Below are 20,819 nucleotides of genomic sequence, written 5' to 3' on the forward strand. Positions count from 1 at the left end.
TAAAGAGTAGGTATACCATAGAGAATTGTATGTACTGAAGATAAAGAGCCAGCCCAGTTAGCTTGCAAGAAAAAGCGTCTTGTAAACGCTAGGTCGCGGGTTCGATTTCCGCCCGGAGCGAACTTTATCCTAAACAGATAAGGGTCGTTCTCGGAACGGCTGGCTTTCTTCTATCCTGTCCTCCTCTTCTCTTCGATTTCGGGACGATAAGATATATGTTGTTACAGTTCCTTCTATTAAACCTCTTGAGAGGGGGAAACAAACTAAACCTGTGAATGGAGCAGTTGCAAATGGGTAAAAACTATAACTAAATGGTCGATTCCTATGTAAAAAGTTGGGAAAAATCCAAATCCAAAGTCAAAACTCCGAAAAAATAACTGTAAAAGTTCCAAAATTTAATTTTTATTTTCCGTTCTAATGAAAGAGTTCAAAGATGTGTGACGTCAGACTTTACGCAGTTGTTTTTTTTTTTCGTCCGTTAGGTAGCGCCACTATGCAAGCACGCAAGCGGAGGAGCAGAAAGAACTGCGCAGATGCGCACAATTACTGTTACTATCGGTAAAAAAAAAAAAAATAATAATAATAATAATAATAAAAATAACCCAATTTAATTTAATGAATGCAAAATGTTTACTATGAACTTATGTCAAGCTGTTCAGACGTTCTATGTTGGAATTTATTTATTAACGGGACTAACCCTTTATACAAAAATGACAACAGAAAAAAAATACATTAAAACTAAACAAACACAAACAACAATCAAATACAGTAGAAAAAAATAAATAATAAAATGAAATATAAAAGGAAAGTAAAAAGTAATAAAGAGTAGTAATAAAGAGTAAATTTAATTAAAATTAAAATCGCCGTCATTGGCATTCCTGACCATTCTATTAAGAGGTGAGTGAAAGCTGTAATTATTGTGACAGAATTGGAACGATGTGTCGCCAATGAGAACTAGCAATAAACTGACTTTCACTTTTTCTTCGGACAGCTATGTCCCTGAATTTCCTAGAAATTAATAATTATGTATTTCCTGGAAATGAGATAACATTACAATGGACGGTAAGGGGTGCATTGTCTGACATTTGAAAAGAATACGCAATTATAAGGGGACGGATCTAGAGATGACACGGTTGATAAGAGACTGCACTTCATTCGCGCTGGACTCTGGAGTCAGAAGTTGGTGGTTCGAGTCCGAGTCAAGTCATTAGCAGTGTATTTATCAAGGGAGCGACATATTTTTAATTCAATTCAATTCAATTATTCAATTCAATTTTGTGACAAGCACTTGTGTGTTCAACACAAATTTCCTACTTCTGACACATTTTTTTTTTTTTTTATGTAGGTAGGTAGGTAGGTAGGTAGGTACTACGATACTGCCCGTTAGTGGGTCCCTCATATGGGCGATTTGCTGTTACGAACTGTAAAAACTGTGATGTCGTAATTGTTCTAAGATGTACTATCTTTTTATCTATTTATTTTTTATTATTTTTTTCGTCCTACAAAAACCTCTGGAATCTACGAAATGATAAGACCTATTTTGGTGTTTACAAAACGTCTGTGACATTTAATTTTTAACGTGTAGCAATACTCCTAAAGACCTTTGAGTAAAAGAGTAGGTATACCATAAGAGAATTGTAGGTACTGAAGATAAAGAGCCAGCCCAGTTGCTTGCAAGAAAAAGCCGTCTTGTAAACGCTAGGTCGCGGGGTTCGATTCCGCCCGGAGCGAACTTTATCCCTAAACAGATAAGGGTCGTTCTCGGAACGGCGCCTTTCCTTCTATCCTGCTCCTTCCTCTTCTCTTCGATTCGGGGACGCAGTAAGATATATGTGGTACAGTTCCTTCTATTAAACCTCTTTGAGAGGGGAAAACAACTAAACTTGTGAATGGGAGCAGTTGCAAATGGTAAAAACTATAACTAAATGGTCGATTCCTATGTAAAAAGTTGGGAAAAATCCAAAATCCAAAGTCAAAACTCCGAAAAATAACTGTAAAAGGTCCAAATATATTTTTTATTTTCCGTTCTAATGAAAGGAGTTCAAAAGATGTGTGACGTCAGACTTAACGCAGTTTGTTTTTTTTTTTCGTCCGCTTCGGTAGCGGCCAGTATGCAAGCACGCTTGCGGAGGGCGCAGAAAAGAATGCCGCAGATGCGCATAAACACATCAATGTGTTGCCTGCGAGGGGAGCTTTGCTCGGGACATTTGATGTGACGTCATCGTCTACGGGAGCCGTATGCCGTGACGTCAAAGTTCACGGATTACCGGTATTTTTTAAATCGATTTATCTCGGGATCTAGAAGTCGTAGAAGAAAAAGAAAAATTCCGTTGGTCCTCATTTTTCCTGCTCTATGACTTTGAAATATCACCCAAGTAAGCGCAACTGATTTATTGTATAAGTTACTTTCCCTTCATTAAAATGGTAGGTACCTATGGTTTTACTTACCGATCCTGAATAGGTACCAATGTTTTGTCTGTACTGATTAGTCAATCTGTCCATCAAATGAGAGGTGTTAGATCCAAGCATTAACTGAAACACAAGAAAATTACGGGTTGTTGTTTAGTATTCCATAGGCATGGCATATCTGAGCTCTATCATCCAAACACTAAAAGAAAGGGGGGGATCTGACTTGAGTCCCAACTGTGATATCCGAGTTGCGTCCGTCCGATTTGGGTCCCATTTCTGAAATTTATCATCCGAGTTGCGTCCCTGAGCTACCTGAGCTAGAACTATGTACTTCATATACTTATCCTAATTTGAAAGTATACATGTAGTACAGGGTGACAAAAAATACTGTACGCAGCATTTTTTCAGCTTTCATCATGTATTCTCTATCCAGATGGTTATGACAGCAAGGAGTCATCAAAAAAGTAGGCTAGGTTGCCAAACATATCAAAGGTTCAACGGTAGAAAATCTTTAAAAGAGGAAGGTACATTGCACAGTGCTTCCTCCCACACATTCTACAGTGATTCAACCTCTAGTAAAAAAAGGTTACATATCGAAGCTACCTCTGCTTTTTAAAAGAGAGAGTTTATAAAAATAAACCTTTACCTTAATTGCAACAATGTAAGGAATTCTCGCATTCTGATTGGTTCTCTCAATTTGGGTCGATGACTCCTTGCTGTCATAACCATCTGGATAGAGAATAGGTACCTACAATCGATAACGTTGAAAATTCAACTGTAGATACTTGTTCAGAAGTTACGTCAATGGAATGTTAATATAAAAGGAGCTGTCACAAATGAGCAGTGACCAGTGTTATTATAGGGTTAGGTTAAATGCAACAAGCGGGGCCCGTCCCTCCAGGAATTTTTCGATCTTGGTTAAAGAAAATCAGTATATATGTACCTACCTATTTTATTTAATATTCAGTTTATTTTTATTCTTGATTTGATTTTTTGATTTTACTTTCATGTAATGATTTAAAATCAAGACTAGATCCCGTTCTCCCTTGAACTGTGATATCCGAGTTGCGTCCGTCCGATTTGGGTCCCATTTCTGAAATTTATCATCCGAGTTGCGTCCCTGAGCTACCTGAGCTAGAACTATGTACTTCATATACTTATCCTAATTTGAAAGTATACATGTAGTACAGGGTGACAAAAAATACTGTACGCAGCATTTTTTCAGCTTTCATCATGTATTCTCTATCCAGATGGTTATGACAGCAAGGAGTCATCAAAAAAGTAGGCTAGGTTGCCAAACATATCAAAGGTTCAACGGTAGAAAATCTTTAAAAGAGGAAGGTACATTGCACAGTGCTTCCTCCCACACATTCTACAGTGATTCAACCTCTAGTAAAAAAAGGTTACATATCGAAGCTACCTCTGCTTTTTAAAAGAGAGAGTTTATAAAAATAAACCTTTACCTTAATTGCAAGAATGTAAGGAATTCTCGCATTCTGATTGGTTCTCTCAATTTGGGTCGATGACTCCTTGCTGTCATAACCATCTGGTTAGAGAATAGGTAGGTACCTACAATCGATAACGTTGAAAATTCAACTGTAGATACTTGTTCAGAAGTTACGTCAATGGAATGTTGCTATAAAAGGAGCTGTCACAAATGAGCAGTGACCAGTGTTGTTATAGGGTTAGGTTAAATGCAACAAGCGGGGCCCGTCCCTCCGGGAATTTTTCGATCTTGGTTAAAGAAAATCAGTATTTATGTACCTACCTATTTTATTTAATATTCAGTTTATTATTATTCTTGATTTGATTTTTTGATTTTACTTTCATGTAATGATTTAAAATCAAGACTAGAGCCCGTTCTCCCTTTATTCCCAATATAAGGTTCAAGTCACCCATCCATTTATTGGCCTTGCTCGGCGTAGCTTAACATAGATAACGCTAAAACCGGTCTTAAATGATCGACTGAAGTGTTACCTAAAACTTTCTCGCTTTGAGTTCATAGGTCATCGCGACAAATTTCGAGATCAGAGCTCATTTGTGAGAGAAAATGTGAATAAAATCCCCCAAAAACCAGTTTTTTTGGTTTCTTGGCTTTATGGTTTTCTGGACAAAATTTGCACCACCACTTTCGTGTTCAGATTATAAAGTACCAAAAAACATGCATTTTTTCCTCATTCAAATAAATAGGTGTAGGTTTATCGACAACAAGAAGAAGAACAACAACCAGGTACTCGTTGAATATTAATTAATTACATAATTATTAAAATTTCTTTATCTATTCATTGATAAGAAGAACATAATAGGTGTAACTGTAAAGCCCTCTATCTATGAAAAAAAGGGACGTCTATTACTGCACAATGCTTTTTGAATTTTTACTTTCCATTACTTACTAATTTAAATTTCAAATGATAATAGGAAAACAATAAAATTATAATTATAAATCAAAATCCTGATTGAAATTAAAAAAAAAGTACTTAACAAAATTGGAAAAGAAAAACAAATATCCCTATGGACACTGGTAATGGAAATATCTCAAGTCTTGAGGCTATGTTACAGAAACGATTGGGTACCTAAACCTAACGATGGTATGTAGATTGTAGGTACATACCTATAAGTTCTGTCATGTAGGTAGGGACCTCTGCTCCTTTTTAGCCCGTCCTTTCTTTATTATTACGATAGTAATAACAAAAGGTATAGTGGACGGGCTATTTATTGTATTCGCTTCGGTGTTGTCTGTCTGTCACTGTCTGTTCCCATAGAAGGCCTTATCCAAAATTTCTTCATTTACCTCAGGTCTACGGCAGTAACCAGAAAAAATATCATCTACAACGCAAGACTTGTTACACAAGAGGACATAAAAATCATTTCCTCGCCAGCCCAGTTAGCTTACTTGGTAGCGCGTCAACCTTGTAAGCGCTACCAAGCTACCAACCCTTGTAAGTTCGATTCCTGCCCGGGGGTGGATTTTATCGCGAACGGATAATGTTCGTTCTCGGAACGGCTGTCTTTCTTCTATTCAGTCTTCTTACTCTCTTCGATTTCGGAACGATGAGACCTTAGCAGTTACAGTTCCCTCTATCAAACCTTTTATTTATTATCTTTTTTTTTTCAAGAAAACTGTTTCTCAAATTCGAGGAAGCAATACGGACCCCCTTATCAACAGATTCTGTATGTACTTTTGAATTAGTAATGCCTCAAAATAAGTTCATGTGATCTATGGTCTAAGTATGTATAGCTTTTGATTAAACAATACACAGTACAACTAACGTACTTAATTCTAATCATTGCAACAGGTATAGTGAACGTTAAACTACTTTCAATTTTAACAGGGGTTTTTCTGAATAATTCGATTTAAGAGGTAAGTAATTTTTGTTTGAAGAGGTTAACACCTCAGGCATTCAATCAACAGATGCTGTATGTACTTTTGAATTAGTAATGCCTCGAAATAAGTTAATGTGATCTATGGTCTAAGTACGTATAGCTTTTGATTAAACAATACACAGTACCTACAACTAACGTAGTTCTAATCAGTGCAACAGGTGTAGTGAACGGTAAACTACTTTCAATTTGAACAGGGGTTTTTCTGAATTATTCGAAGTGATTTAAGAGGTAAGTAATTTTTGTTTGAAGAGGTTAACGCCTCAGGCGTTCACTACCACCTAACCTTTAAAGCTCCATTATTATGTGGTCGAATTCTCAAATAAATTAGGATAAAATTCCATACCTCGGCTGGGATCGAACCCACGCCCTCCTGTTCACTACCACCTAACCCTTAGAGCTCCATTATTATGTAGTCAAATTCTCAAATAAATGAGGATAAAATTCCATACCTCGGCTGGGATCAAACCCACGCCCTCCTGATTACCAGGCAAGTGTCTTGACCACTATGCCACCGAGGCAGGTTGATGACCAAAAATGTTGTCATAAAACTATAGGTACCTTCTTTTGGTGCTTTTTTGACATTGATGGGTAGGTAGTTTGTTATCCCTGCCTACTTATAGCAATAGCACCGGGGAAAACCCTTCTAATAATAAAATTTCATGTACCTACCTTTAGGTTTAACCAATAAAGTGGTGGTCAAATAAAGGGATTGAGTTCTTGTCCTACTTCAACTACTTGATTCTTTTATTCAAAAATATACATAACTACCTACCTGCTAATTACAGTTCATGGTACTTGTGCAGAAGTCACATCCGTGGAATATTGCTATCAACTACTTAATTCTTTTATTCAAAAATATACATAACTACCTACCTGCTAATTACAGTTCATGGTACTTGTGCAGAAGTCACATCCGCGGAATATTGCTACCAAAGGAACTGGCACAAACAAGCAGTGAAGAGTGTTATTATAGGGTTAGGTTAAATGCAAGAAGGAGTTTTCACAAATAGAGTGCACAAACAAGCAGTGAAGAGTGTTATTATAGGGTTAGGTTAAACGCAAGAAGGAGTTTTCACAAATAGAGCAGTGATTAGTGTTATTGTTATTGTAGGGTTAGGTTAAATACAAAAAGCTTTTCTTTTCCATGGACGTGACTTCTGCATAATTACCCAGTTCATTTTACAATCTTTAGCTCAAATTCCTTGATTCCTTCTATCTTTTATTGTTAAATGTCTTGATAGGTAACTTAAAATATTGAGTTGAATGTCCCATATGTACTTTCTAACCTCAATCCTGACACATTGGAATCAACTTACTCCATTTCTCTATTCTCTTCAGGGCGGACGTTACATTTGAAACGTTAACCTAATTTCAACTGACACATTTTAAAGAGAATTAATCAAAAACTTGAAGAAATACGACAAAAAACGTAAAACTCTAGCAAAAAATGAGAAGAAAAAAAATGCGGAAAAGTCATTTTTAGTTTTTTCACATTTTGAAATTTTCAAAATTTCGCGGGTAAACCGCGTTTACAAATAAACACGACTGCGCAGTTGATGCGCATTCACTTCAAGTTCCCGCCAAAATCCCCGATGCCGACATTTCTTTTCCGTTCATTCATAAAATTTATTTCAAGGTCAAAAATACTACTCGTGTAAAAATAAACCCACGGGCCCTCTGTTTCATGAAATTTAAATTTAGTTATAGGGTCATTGACCTCGAACTTCATTTGGGATATTGGTAGATACAATTTATTTACCGTGTGATATTTTTAATCGAGCAGGATTATTTAAAATACATATTGATTTATTTTAAAATAAATTAATAGAAGTACCTGATTAACATCTATGTAAAAATACTTTTAAGCAAACTAAAAGAAGAGAAAACTAATAAAAAAAAATTCAAAAACGGTTTATAAATTCTTTAACATGTAAAGAAGGTTTGGTCTTACCTCCATATTAGATTAATTGCTCCAGGGGAAGCGAAAATGGACAAAAAATTGCCTTCTCAAAACTGTCTAATGATTGTCACTACTTGTCATCGATTCTTCTATTTTGTCCAGTAAAGTCACTTTTTCAAGGGGTTTATCGCGTTTTCGAACAGTGTAGGTGAGTCTAAACTCTATACCTACTCAGTTAACAATAGCTGTGTCCACTTTCAAATTCAAATACCTATGAATGAATTTATTTATTTACCCAAACAATAAACCATTAAAAGGAAGATGGGAATAAGGATCCTGATTTTATAATATAAGATAAGATTAAATAGGCACTTGTAGGTACAGAGAGTAAGACAAGTATTAGGATAGACGCAAGAGATGTTTCTACTATGAGGAGTTGATCAAATCTGAAGGGTCTTTAGCTCCTTCAAGTGGTTTTATTACGAGGCGTAAAGCAATTGAGAGTTCTATGTCCATAAAAATCATGAGAAACGATATGACAGTTATTGTCCTAGAGTTTAGGACTTTAGGCTAATATCATCTAACACCTAGGTAATACTGGTACATTAGTGATATAGTGATGCTTGAGATTTGGGGATCGCTTCCTTCGAGAGCTTTTATGATTTGAGAAGAAAGAGGTGTCAAATCTCAAGTATGATCCTTGGTTTGTTTACGTATTTTAATATTTGAAATAGACCTGTTAGAAAAGAGTTGACACTTTGAATGGTTAAATATGAGGGCATATGGGCCATTACTTAACTCCTCCATCCTTTAGACAAAATTACTCCTGGAATTTTCAAGTGGTTACCTTAAACCTATAATATAGCAGAAGTAATAAACTATAATAAATTGATAGTAGTAATTCTAAGTGACAAAAATCAAAACTAAGGATAATAGGCTAGACTAAATGGGTTTACATTTTGCTGAATAGGAACAGGGATTGGCTGTATTTGAATAGGGGCCTGCTGAGGTGATGAGTCAATCCGAGTATGACACTTTCTTTCGAAAAACCATGCGGCCAATATCAATGCTGAAATGAACAAACTTATTCCCATAAGTTCATACCTATCAAACAAGGGTTCATAGTCTAGACCTTCTAGTTCTCTGAGTCTCAAAAGTTCAACTTGATTAGTTTTATTTAGATCGAGATCTGTAATCTCCTGTATAGTCATAGGGTGAACTGGTTTTAACTCGGGGAACGTGAAGTCTCCGTTAATTATGCTTACTTTTGAAGAGTGGGTTTCTAATTTCTTAAGAGTAGTATTACCCACAACTAACGTACATTCGCTGATAGTGAATAGAAATGTCCCTTGCAAAATTATTTCTGTCTGCTTTCGAGGACAGACTTGAGTGGATTTAACCTTATTGGGTAGAAAGCCAAGAACATATTCGTTCTCGTTCAATTGGGAAATGCTGTTTTGTTTTTTAATTGGGACAATAGTGCATCCTGTACTAGTTTTATGAAATAGAATGTTAGTAAGGCAATCTAAATAAATCGGCTTAAAACTAAGTTTGCAGTAGAACTTATTATCTAGGGGAGTACATTTAGATGGCAGACCAAGGACTGTTTCATTAGTTAATAGAGAATACTTAGGGAGCGTATGCCGTGACGTCAAACTTCACGATTTACCGGTATTTTTTAAATCGATTTATCTCGGGATCTAGAAGTCGTAGAAGAAAAAGAAAAATTCCGTTGGTCCTCATTTTTCCTGCTCTATGACTTTGAAATATCACCCAAGTAAGCGCAACTGATTTATTGTATAAGTTACTTTCCCTTCATTAAAATGGTAGGTACCTATGGTTTTACTTACCGATCCTGAATAGGTACCAATGTTTTGTCTGTACTGATTGGTCAATCTGTCCATCAAATGAGAGGTGTTAGATCCAAGCATTAACTGAAACACAAGAACATCACGGGTTGTTGTTTAGTATTCCATAGGCAATTAGGCATGGCATATGCATATCTGAGCTCTATCATCCAAACACTAAAAGAAAAGTGGCATTATCAACTTATCATACGTACACTGCGGCCAAGAGAATTTTCCATATTTTCCCTTCAAATTTATTTTAATTTGGGGAGGGGGATGGGGGAAATAAAGGCAGCACAGGACAGACTCAGTTGGAGAGGCAGTATATTGAGCAGACGACACTCGTATTTATGAACAAGAATGATCGTTCTTAGATCAGTCTCAAGTCAAAATTGACCAATCAAATGCCTTGAGACTATGCTTAGCACGAACTTAAGAGCCAGCATTTTGTTCATAAATATGGGTGTAATGGTCGTCTAGGCCCTGGTCACAGATAAGTACGTAAAGGGCATTATCTGGAAGTGTTTTTTTTTTTTTAGCACGGTGGACTTCGGATTTGGAGGTCGATCATTTGACTCCAATTCGTTATGGAATTTATTAAGGTGCCATGCTATTTTTATACACAAAAAGCCCGCTCTGAGGGGCAAACAGCTCTAAATATATAAATAGGGGCAAACAGCTCTAAATATATAAATAGGGGCCAATACCGAATACCGATGATGAAATTATAAACAAACTGGTTCGATACTTTTGTTGAAATGAAAATGAATTGTTCATTTTAACTAAACGTGTACGAAGGAGGACGTATATCGTATATAGCTATATAGGTGGGTGACCGCGGTTTGTAGCTTGTTAGGGTAGATATAGCCTCTCAGATAAATTTGTTTGTTCTAGGTGACAGAAAGGTCAATAGGTTAAAAAAAAAAAAAAAAAACATTCATTAAAAAAATAAACTCAAACCAAGCTTGTCCTATTTCTAATAACACGTTCGGTTGATCAAAAGTTAAAATAAAAACCAGTTTAGGTAAATCTTCCCAATCTAGTTACCTCTAGGGGAGAGCTTTATAAAGAAGAAAGCCTTAAAAAATAATTAAAAACAAGGTAATAGAAAGTAAAACATAGACAAAGGAAAACTGTTGGAAAATTTGACAGACGGAACTATCAAAAACTAAACGATCTGGGTAAAACCGAAAGATCAACTAAAAAAATATCAACTAACAACTTAATTACTTAATAATAGTAGAACATGCAACGTTAAAAGTCTAGAGGGTGGCCGAAACAGGATTGGACAAAATCACACAGAATTGAACAAAAACTTGCATCTGGCTAGTAATTAGTAAAGTCGACAGTAGGTACATCAGGGAGCTTGAGTTTAGATAAATACACTCACGAGCAAAAATTTGGGGCAAATCGCGTTAAAAAAAAAAAGTTTGACAGAGGTAACTGGTAGGGTCTTATCGTCCCGAAATAGAAGAGAGAAGGAAGACAGGATAGGAGAAAGCCGTTTCGAGAACGAACCTCATCCCTTCAGGATAAAATCCACCCCGGGCGGGAACCAAACCCGCGGCCTAGCGCTTACAAAGCAGACGCGCTACCAACTAAACTACCTAGGCTGGCAAGTAGAATAGAATGAAAATGTCCCAAATTATTTTCACATGAGTGTGTGTACCTATGTACCTAATTCAAATGTAGCGTCGTTATACAGGATGGCTTGGTAGATCCACGGTAGATACGGCATTGTCTGGGATCAGAATGAAACTTGTCTCACCCTGTATTCATGTGGAAAACAAAATCCAGTGGCGATCGAAGTAAATAAGATGAAGTTGGATTATACTGGGTTGACTCATTGAATAACTTCCTAAGTCCACACAATCCAAACGAAATATACTTTAGTCGTAGGTATTTTCCTTTCGGAAACTAAAAAAAAACTCACCTGACATGATTTTCATGAATCACCGAGCAGGATTCTAGATTTCAGCAAGTCGGGATCTTACTCCGATAACTAATAACTTCGCTAGTTCGCTGCTTCTCTCTTGTATTGAGTAGCTCCCAAAGGTACTGTGAGTAGTGTGAGTTAACAAAGGTACCTTGGAATAACAACGATAACCCGCATTAACAAAGTTACTGTGGGTTAACATAGGTACTGTGGTTTAACAAAGGTACCTACTACCTTGGACTAACAACGATAACCCGGATCAACAAAGTTACAGTGGTTTAACAAAGAAACATTGGGTTAACAAAGAAACTGTGGATTAACAAATATATTGGGTTAATAAAGTTACTACAGGTTACCGTTGATCATTAACATTATTAACAAAGTTACTGTGGGTTAACATAAGTACTGTGGTTTAACAAAGGTACTACCTTGGACTAACAACGATAACCCGGATCAACAAAGATACAGTGGTTTAACAAAGAAACATTGGGTTAACAAAGGAACTGTGGATTAACAAATATATTGGGTTAATAAAGTTACTGCAGGTTACCGTGGACGGGTTAACAATGTCTTCTCTAATAGGAGCTGGATTAAAGGTTCATCTGGTGTTTTTAGTTCTTAAAGAAACATTTACAACAAAATGTTACTTAGGATCTTTGATAAGTTGGAAGTATGTAGATTTGTAGATGAAAGAAAAAATTGACGTTTATCTGGGGATTCTGCAGCTGTCACATTTACAACAAAATGTTACTTAGGATCTTTGATAAGTTGGAAGTATGTAGATTTGTAGATGAAAGAAAAAATTGACGTTTATCTGGATACCTATTCCGCAGCTGTGCTTAAAGGAAGAGAAAATTTTATTTCCAATTATAACCAATGCCAATGCCTGTATGAAAACAACTTAAAACAAGTATCTAGGTACTAGGTTAGGTACTTAGGCACTGGAAGCAGGGGCAGTGAAACCGGGCCCTGGGGCTAAGTCCAACAATGCCCCTCGCCCCCTCTCAACAATTTCAGGCTGGTTTCAGAGAGAGGAGGGCAGGATAGGAGAAAGCCAACCGTTCCTAGAACGAACCTTATCCAGGATAACGTTCGCCCGGGGACGAGAATCACAACTCGTAAACGCGAGAAAAGTTTTTCAGTTTGAGAGTTGGTACCTAAAGAACTTCAGATTTGGATTTTTCCCAACTTTTTACATAGGAATCGACCATTTATTTATAATTTTTACCCATTTGCAACTGCTCCATTGACATATTAAGGAGCGCGGGCTCCGCCCCGCCAAGTCAAGAAAGTTTGACCGCGTTGAACGTATGAATCGGGTATTCTATTCTAGTTGATAAGTTACAGAACCATTTTCTGAGAACTGAGAACACAAATAACACATAACCCCAAAATGAATTATCAGTGATGAAAAATTAATTGTTAGATGAGAGTCCCTCTTTGTTTTTGAATCCAAAATCAAAGGCTATAATATAAAGACCTTATAGCCTTACATCCTCTTCCTGGTAATATTTGAATTTCAGAGCTTCCTTGATTCGTCACGCATATGTTTAGTTTTTTTTTAATTTTAATTTATTTGTTTAACTTATAATATTTTTTTTCCCGGATTTCAACCACGCAGAACGTTGCTCAACTTCAGAGATTCACATGAGTAATTTGTTCCTTTGCTTTTGATTCCAGGGAGCAACATTTACTTCAAAGGCAGAAGAAGATAGTTCTAACTACGCTACTGATTTGTGTCGTCATGATAGCCACTGGAATCGGTATTCCGGTGGTTAATCAACTCGTCTAGTCACTAGCCAGGTCCCGGTTCGATTCCCGGCGGGGTCTAAATTCGCCGCTAGAAAGTCAAAGGGGCGTAAGTGATTTTATCAAATTTTTCGTAAGCGCACTGAAGTCTGTTCGTGCTGCAATTATTTCCGCAAATATCACATACCCCTAAACATAAAAAAATCAATATCTTCACAATGATTTAACGTGTTTTGGCACCAAAAACTCACCATCGAAAATTTGACCCGATTACATTACTTTCCTTCCTATAGGATAAGGAAAGTAAAAATCAATATCTTCACAATGGTTTGGAAATCACATACGCCTGTTCGTGCTATCAATAGTATCTCTTGAACGTAGTATGTCTGTGTGTTAATCTCATTTTTTTTTTTTTTTTCGTTTTTTGTCACTTACGCCCCTTTGACTTTCTAGCGGCGATTTTCTTCGTTTTAGTCTCAATATTTTTTTTAATTTTTATAGTTTTTTCTGAGATAATAAAAAAAATTCATGAGAATCACCAATTGTCCGGAGCCTTACGTTAAGAGTTCACATGTGACACTTTACTTGACAAGTCTAGTTAGGAGAACAAGTAATCTGTTTCACTGCTAAGGTCATTTCATACACAAAAATTTGACCCGATTACATTACTTTCCTTCCTATAGGATAAGGAAAGTAAAAAGACCACTCTAAGGCTTAGGTGTAGCGGCAACTGCTTCAAAAGATGGATTAAGCTTATAAGAATCTACTAAGGTCATATGAGACTAGTAGATTCGTAGTAGCTTAACCCATTCTTTAGGACTGTTTACCCCTACATCTAAGCCTCGGAGTGGGTTTTTTTGTGTTTGGAGTTAAGCTGCTATCCCCGGGCCTTGATGGAACCTCGAAGGTATATTTCAACCCTCACTGGTATATTTCAACCTCCTCAGTTTCTCTAAAATTCACCTGCAGCAGCTCTATTAAGTCCGCACAATCAGGTTTATTCCAGAGAAAAGCTATGAGTCCATATATTATTCCATTGAGAGGATACCAAAAGGTGCCATCCAGGCCAGAGAGCTCGCTCTGCGGTCTAATGAGAGATATTCAGGTACATAATTATGTCGTTGTACCCTACTTCCTGAGACGGACTTGACCATAGTCCCATTCCGGTACCCTCAAAAGAGCCAGTGTTATTGTCTGTGGCTTGACAGGGCTGGTTTTGTCTCAGTTTTAGTAGTAAGACTACAAGCGTTTGACGGATTTGATCCGCCATCTACTTATTTGATAAGTGTGCAGGGGTGAGGAATTAAGAAAAATTCACTCTGTAACCTTTAATTTTTCATTATGATTTAATATATATTTTCGTGAAATACATTTTTTTTAATTACCCATTGCTATTTTAATTGTCTATTGTTCACACAATTTCACTGGTTTTCAATTCTCAGAATCACATTTTGATTGTCTATTTTAATTACGTTTTAATTGTCTATTGTGTACACAATTTCCCTGGTTTTCATTTAATATATATTTTCGTGAAATACATTTTTTTTAATTACCCATTGCTATTTTAATTGTCTATTGTTCACACAATTTCACTGGTTTTCGATTCTCAGAATCACATTTTGATTGTCTGTTTTAATTACATTTTAATTGTCTATTGTGTACACAATTTCCCTGGTTTTCCACTCTCAGAATCAGTTTCCAATCAAATAACAATCAATAAGTTTTAATTAATTCGAAGAAATTGCCTGCCTAGCTGCCTACGTTAGTTAACACGAATAAAAAGAAGAAAATAATAATAACCCTTAATAATAATAATACTAATAATAATAATAGACTGTTGAGTGGAAGGTAACCACTAGGCGAGTTTAACGCCGAAGGCATTCTCTACCACCTAAACCTTATAGCTCCATTATTATGTGGTCAAAGTCTCAAATAAATGAGGATAAATTCCATGCCTCGGCTGGGATCGAACCCACGCCCTCCAGTTTACCAGGCGAGCGTCTTGACCACGACACCACCGAGCCATTCTTAAGGGAAACGGTACTTAATCACTGTGAATTAAACGGTTTTTGGGAAATGTAAAAAAAAAAAAAAAAACCTTGGAATAAAAAGTTTTTGTGGAAAAAAAAAAAAAAAAAAAAAAAAAAAAAAAAAAAAGCTCTGAGGGACGCTCAACATTTACAATAGTACATCTTATTTTATTTTAAAAACTATGTATAATACTTATATTATTACAGTAGGCTATAAGAAACTAATGGATTGTGAAATAAATGTTGGCGATCCTAAATGAGCCAAGCGCCAAAGTTTTGGAATTGATGTTGTTGCATACATAGGAGCTATGAACTAATAAATATTTGTAGCTAAGAGTTATTCGTATTTCTCTTATTGGTTCTTGAGATAGACGCCCAGAAACCTTACAAAGAGTTGTACCTACATTTAAATAATTATAATAAAAATAAAATAAAAATCTGATCTCATAAAAAAAGTATTTTGGCGCTAGGCTCATTAAGGATAAGCCAAATTTCAAATGTCAAAATAAACTTCATCTATTTTATTTGAGAAGTGAGAGCTATTCTATGTGGAATAAACGTTCGAACCCGCGCACCCCGGCTTACCAGGCAACTGTCAAAAACCACGTCAGAAACCAAGGCAAATAAGCTGACACTTTCTGACGGAAAAGCCCCTTAAATTATATCGTCTACTGGTTGAAGGTTCAAGCCAGGTTTCAGTAAGAAATTTCGTGTCAAGCATATTTGCGGTGTCAGTTCTCGCTCACGAGACTAATTTTGTAACGTGACTTGGACTCGAACCACCAACCTCCCGATTCGAAGTCTGCTGCGCTAATCATTCTTAATAAAGAAAAAACAAAACAAATATAAAAAACATGGAATTATTACACATAAAATTAGAGTTATTCAAGAATATTTCAAATAAACGAAGAAAACTCGAAAGTTTCAAGTCGGCAAAATTGGGTATTGTACATTAAGCATTAAGAAGTACTTAAATTCTTTTATGTAATGTATTTTCAACCTTTATTTTTTGATATAAATAGTTTTACAATGGTCCTAATTATATCTATTTTATTAAATTAGGTTTTTGTACTGGACTTTTTATGTATAAATGTTGTTTTTGTGGTTAAAAAGATTCAAAATAATTATTTGATTTTCATCGTTAAATAAATCTGTCTATTTTTAGTTTTACAATAATATTCTTAAATCTAACATCCATTCCATATCTCGCCTAACAAAGTACTATGGACTTCATTTCTTGCTATCATGTCAAATTGCTCGCCTCTAAAATCATCTTTTGATTTGTGGAATGGTACAGTACATTACGACTTTTGAAATTTTCTCCTTTTTCCCCTTCTTGCTCAAAACAGAAAGAAAGCACTTCTGTCAAGTATCCAATTTTGTCTTAATGATTCTTTTCTTCTTAAGAACGGATACAAAGCACACGTTTTGTTGTTAGGTGTTCAATTTTGCTGTTGACTGACGGCATATCTACACTACCAGGTGAATACAGGACCATATATCGGGTGTCCCACTTACTTGCTGGCACCCTGAGTGGACTGACCTGTCTGTCCTGTGGTACCAGTTTGTCCCGTAGTCGAGTACCCATAGCCTTGCCAGTTCTGGGCGTTCCAATTCTGGGGATAGTTGTACGTGCCATCAGCGTTCTGTGAAAATTAAAAAACATATTTGATATGAACTATCGATCAATTTTATTTTGTACAAATATAGAGTTGTACTGCCAGTTCTGGGCGTTCCAATTCTGGGGATAGTTGTACGTGCCATCAGCGTTCTGTGAAAATTCAAAACATATTTGGTATGAACTATGGAGCAATTTTATTTTGTACAAATATAGAGTTGTAGTGCCAGTTCTGGGCGTTCCAATTCTGGGGATAGTTGTACGTGCCATCAGCGTTCTGTGAAAATTCAAAACATATTTGGTATGAACTATCGATCAATTTTATTTTGTACAAATATAGAGTTGTAGGTGGTAGGTAAAAGGTAAAAACTAAGTCATGAGTAGCCTCCCTGGCCTAGTGGGTATCACACTAGGCTTGCACGCCGGAGGTCTCAGGTTCGATTCCCGGCGGGATCGAAGTTTTGTTTTTGCTCTGTGCTTGGAGTTGGGGCTGCACTCAGCCTCGTGAACACAATTGAGTAGCTACTTCAATCAAGTAGCGACCAGTGGCGGCATTACCAGTGTAAAAAGACTGATGATACGAGTAGATGATGATTAATAGTAAAGGAGGCGGCACGTAGTAATGCTGTGGCACCCAAACAAGTTCTGAAAAGGCTCTGCTTTACCACAAATAATTAATGATTTGATTAGCCAGCCTAGTTAGCTAGGTTGGTAGAGCGCCTCTAATAAACGAAGCGGGAGTCATGAATTATGACGTCATCGCCTACGAGAGCGTATGCCGTGACGTCAAACTTCACGATTTATCGGTATTATTTAAATCGATTTATCTCGGTATCTAGAAGCCGTAGAAGAAAAAGAAAAATTCCGTTGGTCCTCATTTTTCCTGCTCTATGACTTTGAAACATCACCCAAGTAAGCGCAACTGATCTATTGTAAAGGAGGCACTTAGTAATGCTGTGGCACCCAAACAAGTTCTGAAAAGGCAAAAGGCTCTGCTTTACCACAAATAATCAATGATTTGATTAGCCAGCCTAGTTAGCTTGGTTGGTAGCGCCTCTACCTTGTAAGCGCTAGGCCGCGGGTTCGATTTCCGGCCGGGGAGAATTTTATGCTGAACGGTTAATATTCGTTTCCGGATCGGCTGGCTTTCTCCTATCCTGTCTTCCTTCTCTCTTCGACTTCGGGACGATAAGACCTTAGCAGTTACAGTTCCCTCTATCAAACCTCTTGAAAAAATAAATAAATAAAACAAAATAATAATAATAAAAATTGGAGGGCGACATATCACTTCACAAGATTCAGGATATTGCTCTATGCGGAAGTGCCCAAATACTGAGGAAGACCATCTACTAGAAGCAAGAAGAAACCTGGCCTGAAGATTCTGGTTGAATCTTGGCCAGATTTTATTGATCCCGACAGTATAATATGTTTTACTAGCAGGTTACCCGTGCTTCGCCACGGTTTAGAATATTTTAGTAAAAGAAAAATTCTCCGTCAGTAGGAATCCTGACCAGAAGGAATGCTACCGTTGCACTACGCGCTCCCTATTGGCTTTACACCTTTTAGCTCAACATTTACAATAGTACATCTTATTTTATTTTAAAAACTATGTATAATACTTATATTATTACAGTAGGCTATAAGAAACTAATGGATTGTGAAATAAATGTTGGCGATCCTAAATGAGCCAAGCGCCAAAGTTTTGGAATTGATGTTGTTGCATACATAGGAGCTATGAACTAATAAATATTTGTAGCTAAGAGTTATTCGTATTTCTCTTATTGGTTCTTCAGATAGACGCCCAGAAACGGTACCTTACAAAGAGTTGTACCTACATTTAAATAATAAAAATAAAATCTGATCTCATAGAAAAGTATTTTGGCGCTAGGCTCATTAAGGATGAACCAAATTTCAAATGTCAAAATAAACTTCATCTATTTTATTTGAGAAGTGAGAGCTATTCTATGTGGAATAAACGTTCGAACCCGCGGACCCCGGCTTACCAGGCAACTGTCAAAAACCACGTCAGAAACCAAGGCAAATAAGCTGACACTTTCTGACTGAAAAGCCCCTTAAATTAGAGCCAAATTTCAAATGTCAAAATAAACTTCATCTATTTTATTTGAGAAGTGAGAGCTATTCTATGTGGAATAAACGTTCGAACCCGCGCACCCCGGCTTACCAGGCAACTGTCAAAAACCACGTCAGAAACCAAGGCAAATAAGCTGACACTTTCTGACGGAAAAGCCCCTTAAATTAACCCCGGCTTACCAGGCAACTGTCAAAAACCACGTCAGAAACCAAGGCAAATAAGCTGACACTTTCTGACTGAAAAGCCCCTAAAATTATATCGTCTACTGGTTGAAGGTTCAAGCCAGGTTTCAGTAAGAAATTTCGTGTCAAGCATATTTGCGGTGTCAGTTCTCGCTCACGAGACTAATTTTGTAACGTGACTTGGACTCGAACCACCAACCTCCCGATTCGAAGTCTACTGCGCTAATCATTCTTAATAAAGAAAAAAACAAAACAAATATAAAAAAAACATGGAATTATTACACATAAAATTAGAGTTATTGAAGAATATTTCAAATAAACGAAGAAAGTTTCAAGTCGGCAAAATTGGGTATTGTACATTAACTTAAATTCTTTTCTGTAATGTATTTTTGACTTTTATTTTTTGATATAAATAGTTTTACAATGGTCCTAATTATATCTATTTTATTAAATTAGGTTTTTGTACTGGACTTTTTATGTATAAATGTTGTTTTTGTGGTTAAAAAGATTCAAAATAATTATTTGATTTTCATCGTTAAATAAATTTGTCTATTTTTAGTTTTACAATAATATTCTTAAATAGTTCTCAATCCTCTCTTCTCCATTCCTGTTATCAAGTTCTCAATCCTCTCTTCTCCATTCCTGTTATCAAGTTCTCAATCCTCTCTTCTCGATTCCTGTTATCAAGTTCTCAAAGCCCTACTTTCACAGTTTCTCTCATGAACAATAGGCCTACTTTCACAGTTTCTCTCATGAACAATAGCCCTAATTTCACAGTTTCTCTCATGAACAATAGCCCTACTTTCACAGTTTCTCTCATGAACAATAGCCCTAATTTCACAGTTTCTCTCATGAACAATAGCCCTAATTTCACAGTTTCTCTCATGAACAATAGCCCTAATTTCACAGTTTCTCTCATGAACAATAGCCCTAATTTCACAGTTTCTCTCATGAACAATAGCCCTAATTTCACAGTTTCTCTCATGAACAATAGCCCTAATTTCACAGTTTCTCTCATGAACAATAGCCCTAATTTCACAGTTTCTCTCATGAACAATAGCCCTAATTTCACAGTTTCTCTCATGAACAATAGCCCTAATTTCACAGTTTCTCTCATGAACAATAGCCCTACTTTCACAGTTTCTCTCATGAACAATAGCCCTACTTTCACAGTTTCTCTCATGAACAATAGCCCTACTTTCACAGTTTCTCTCATGAACAATAGCCCTACTTTCACAGTTTCTCTCATGAACAATAGCCCTACTTTCACAGTTTCTCTCATGAACAATAGCCCTACTTTCACAGTTTCTCTCATGAACAATAGCCCTACTTTCACAGTTTCTCTCATGAACAATAGCCCTACTTTCACAGTTTCTCTCATGAACAATAGCCCTACTTTCACAGTTTCTCTCATGAACAATAGCCCTACTTTCACAGTTTCTCTCATGAACAATAGCCCTACTTTCACAGTTTCTCTCATGAACAATAGCCCTAATTTCACAGTTTCTCTCATGAACAATAGCCCTAATTTCACAGTTTCTCTCATGAACAATAGCCCTAATTTCACAGTTTCTCTCATGAACAATAGCCCTAATTTCACAGTTTCTCTCATGAACAATAGCCCTAATTTCACAGTTTCTCTCATGAACAATAGCCCTAATTTCACAGTTTT

The 20,819-nt window shown here is 36.4% G+C and overlaps 2 protein-coding genes across 2 annotated transcripts in view; both read right to left on the minus strand.

The window, feature by feature from the left end:
• LOC108252953 overlaps positions 1-3,085 on the minus strand; it is a 5,098-nt gene extending 2,013 nt beyond the window's left edge. Inside the window, exon 1 of the mRNA XM_017445995.2 lies at positions 2,449-3,085. Coding sequence (XP_017301484.1) covers positions 2,449-2,529 — 81 coding nt within the window. The 5' untranslated portion in view covers positions 2,530-3,085. The remainder of the gene's footprint in view (positions 1-2,448) is intronic.
• Positions 3,086-15,384: 12,299 nt separating this feature from the next.
• The window catches only part of LOC103513903 (TATA-binding protein-associated factor 2N), a gene marked incomplete in the record, with an annotated part of 30,351 nt that continues 24,916 nt past the window's right edge, over positions 15,385-20,819 (minus strand). The window contains 1 exon segment of the mRNA XM_017446000.2: positions 15,385-16,901. Coding sequence (XP_017301489.1) covers positions 16,770-16,901 — 132 coding nt within the window.

This window comes from Diaphorina citri, unplaced genomic scaffold (genome assembly GCF_000475195.1).
Source record: "Diaphorina citri unplaced genomic scaffold, Diaci psyllid genome assembly version 1.1 scaffold1043, whole genome shotgun sequence".
Taxonomy (NCBI): Eukaryota; Metazoa; Arthropoda; class Insecta; order Hemiptera; family Psyllidae; genus Diaphorina; species Diaphorina citri.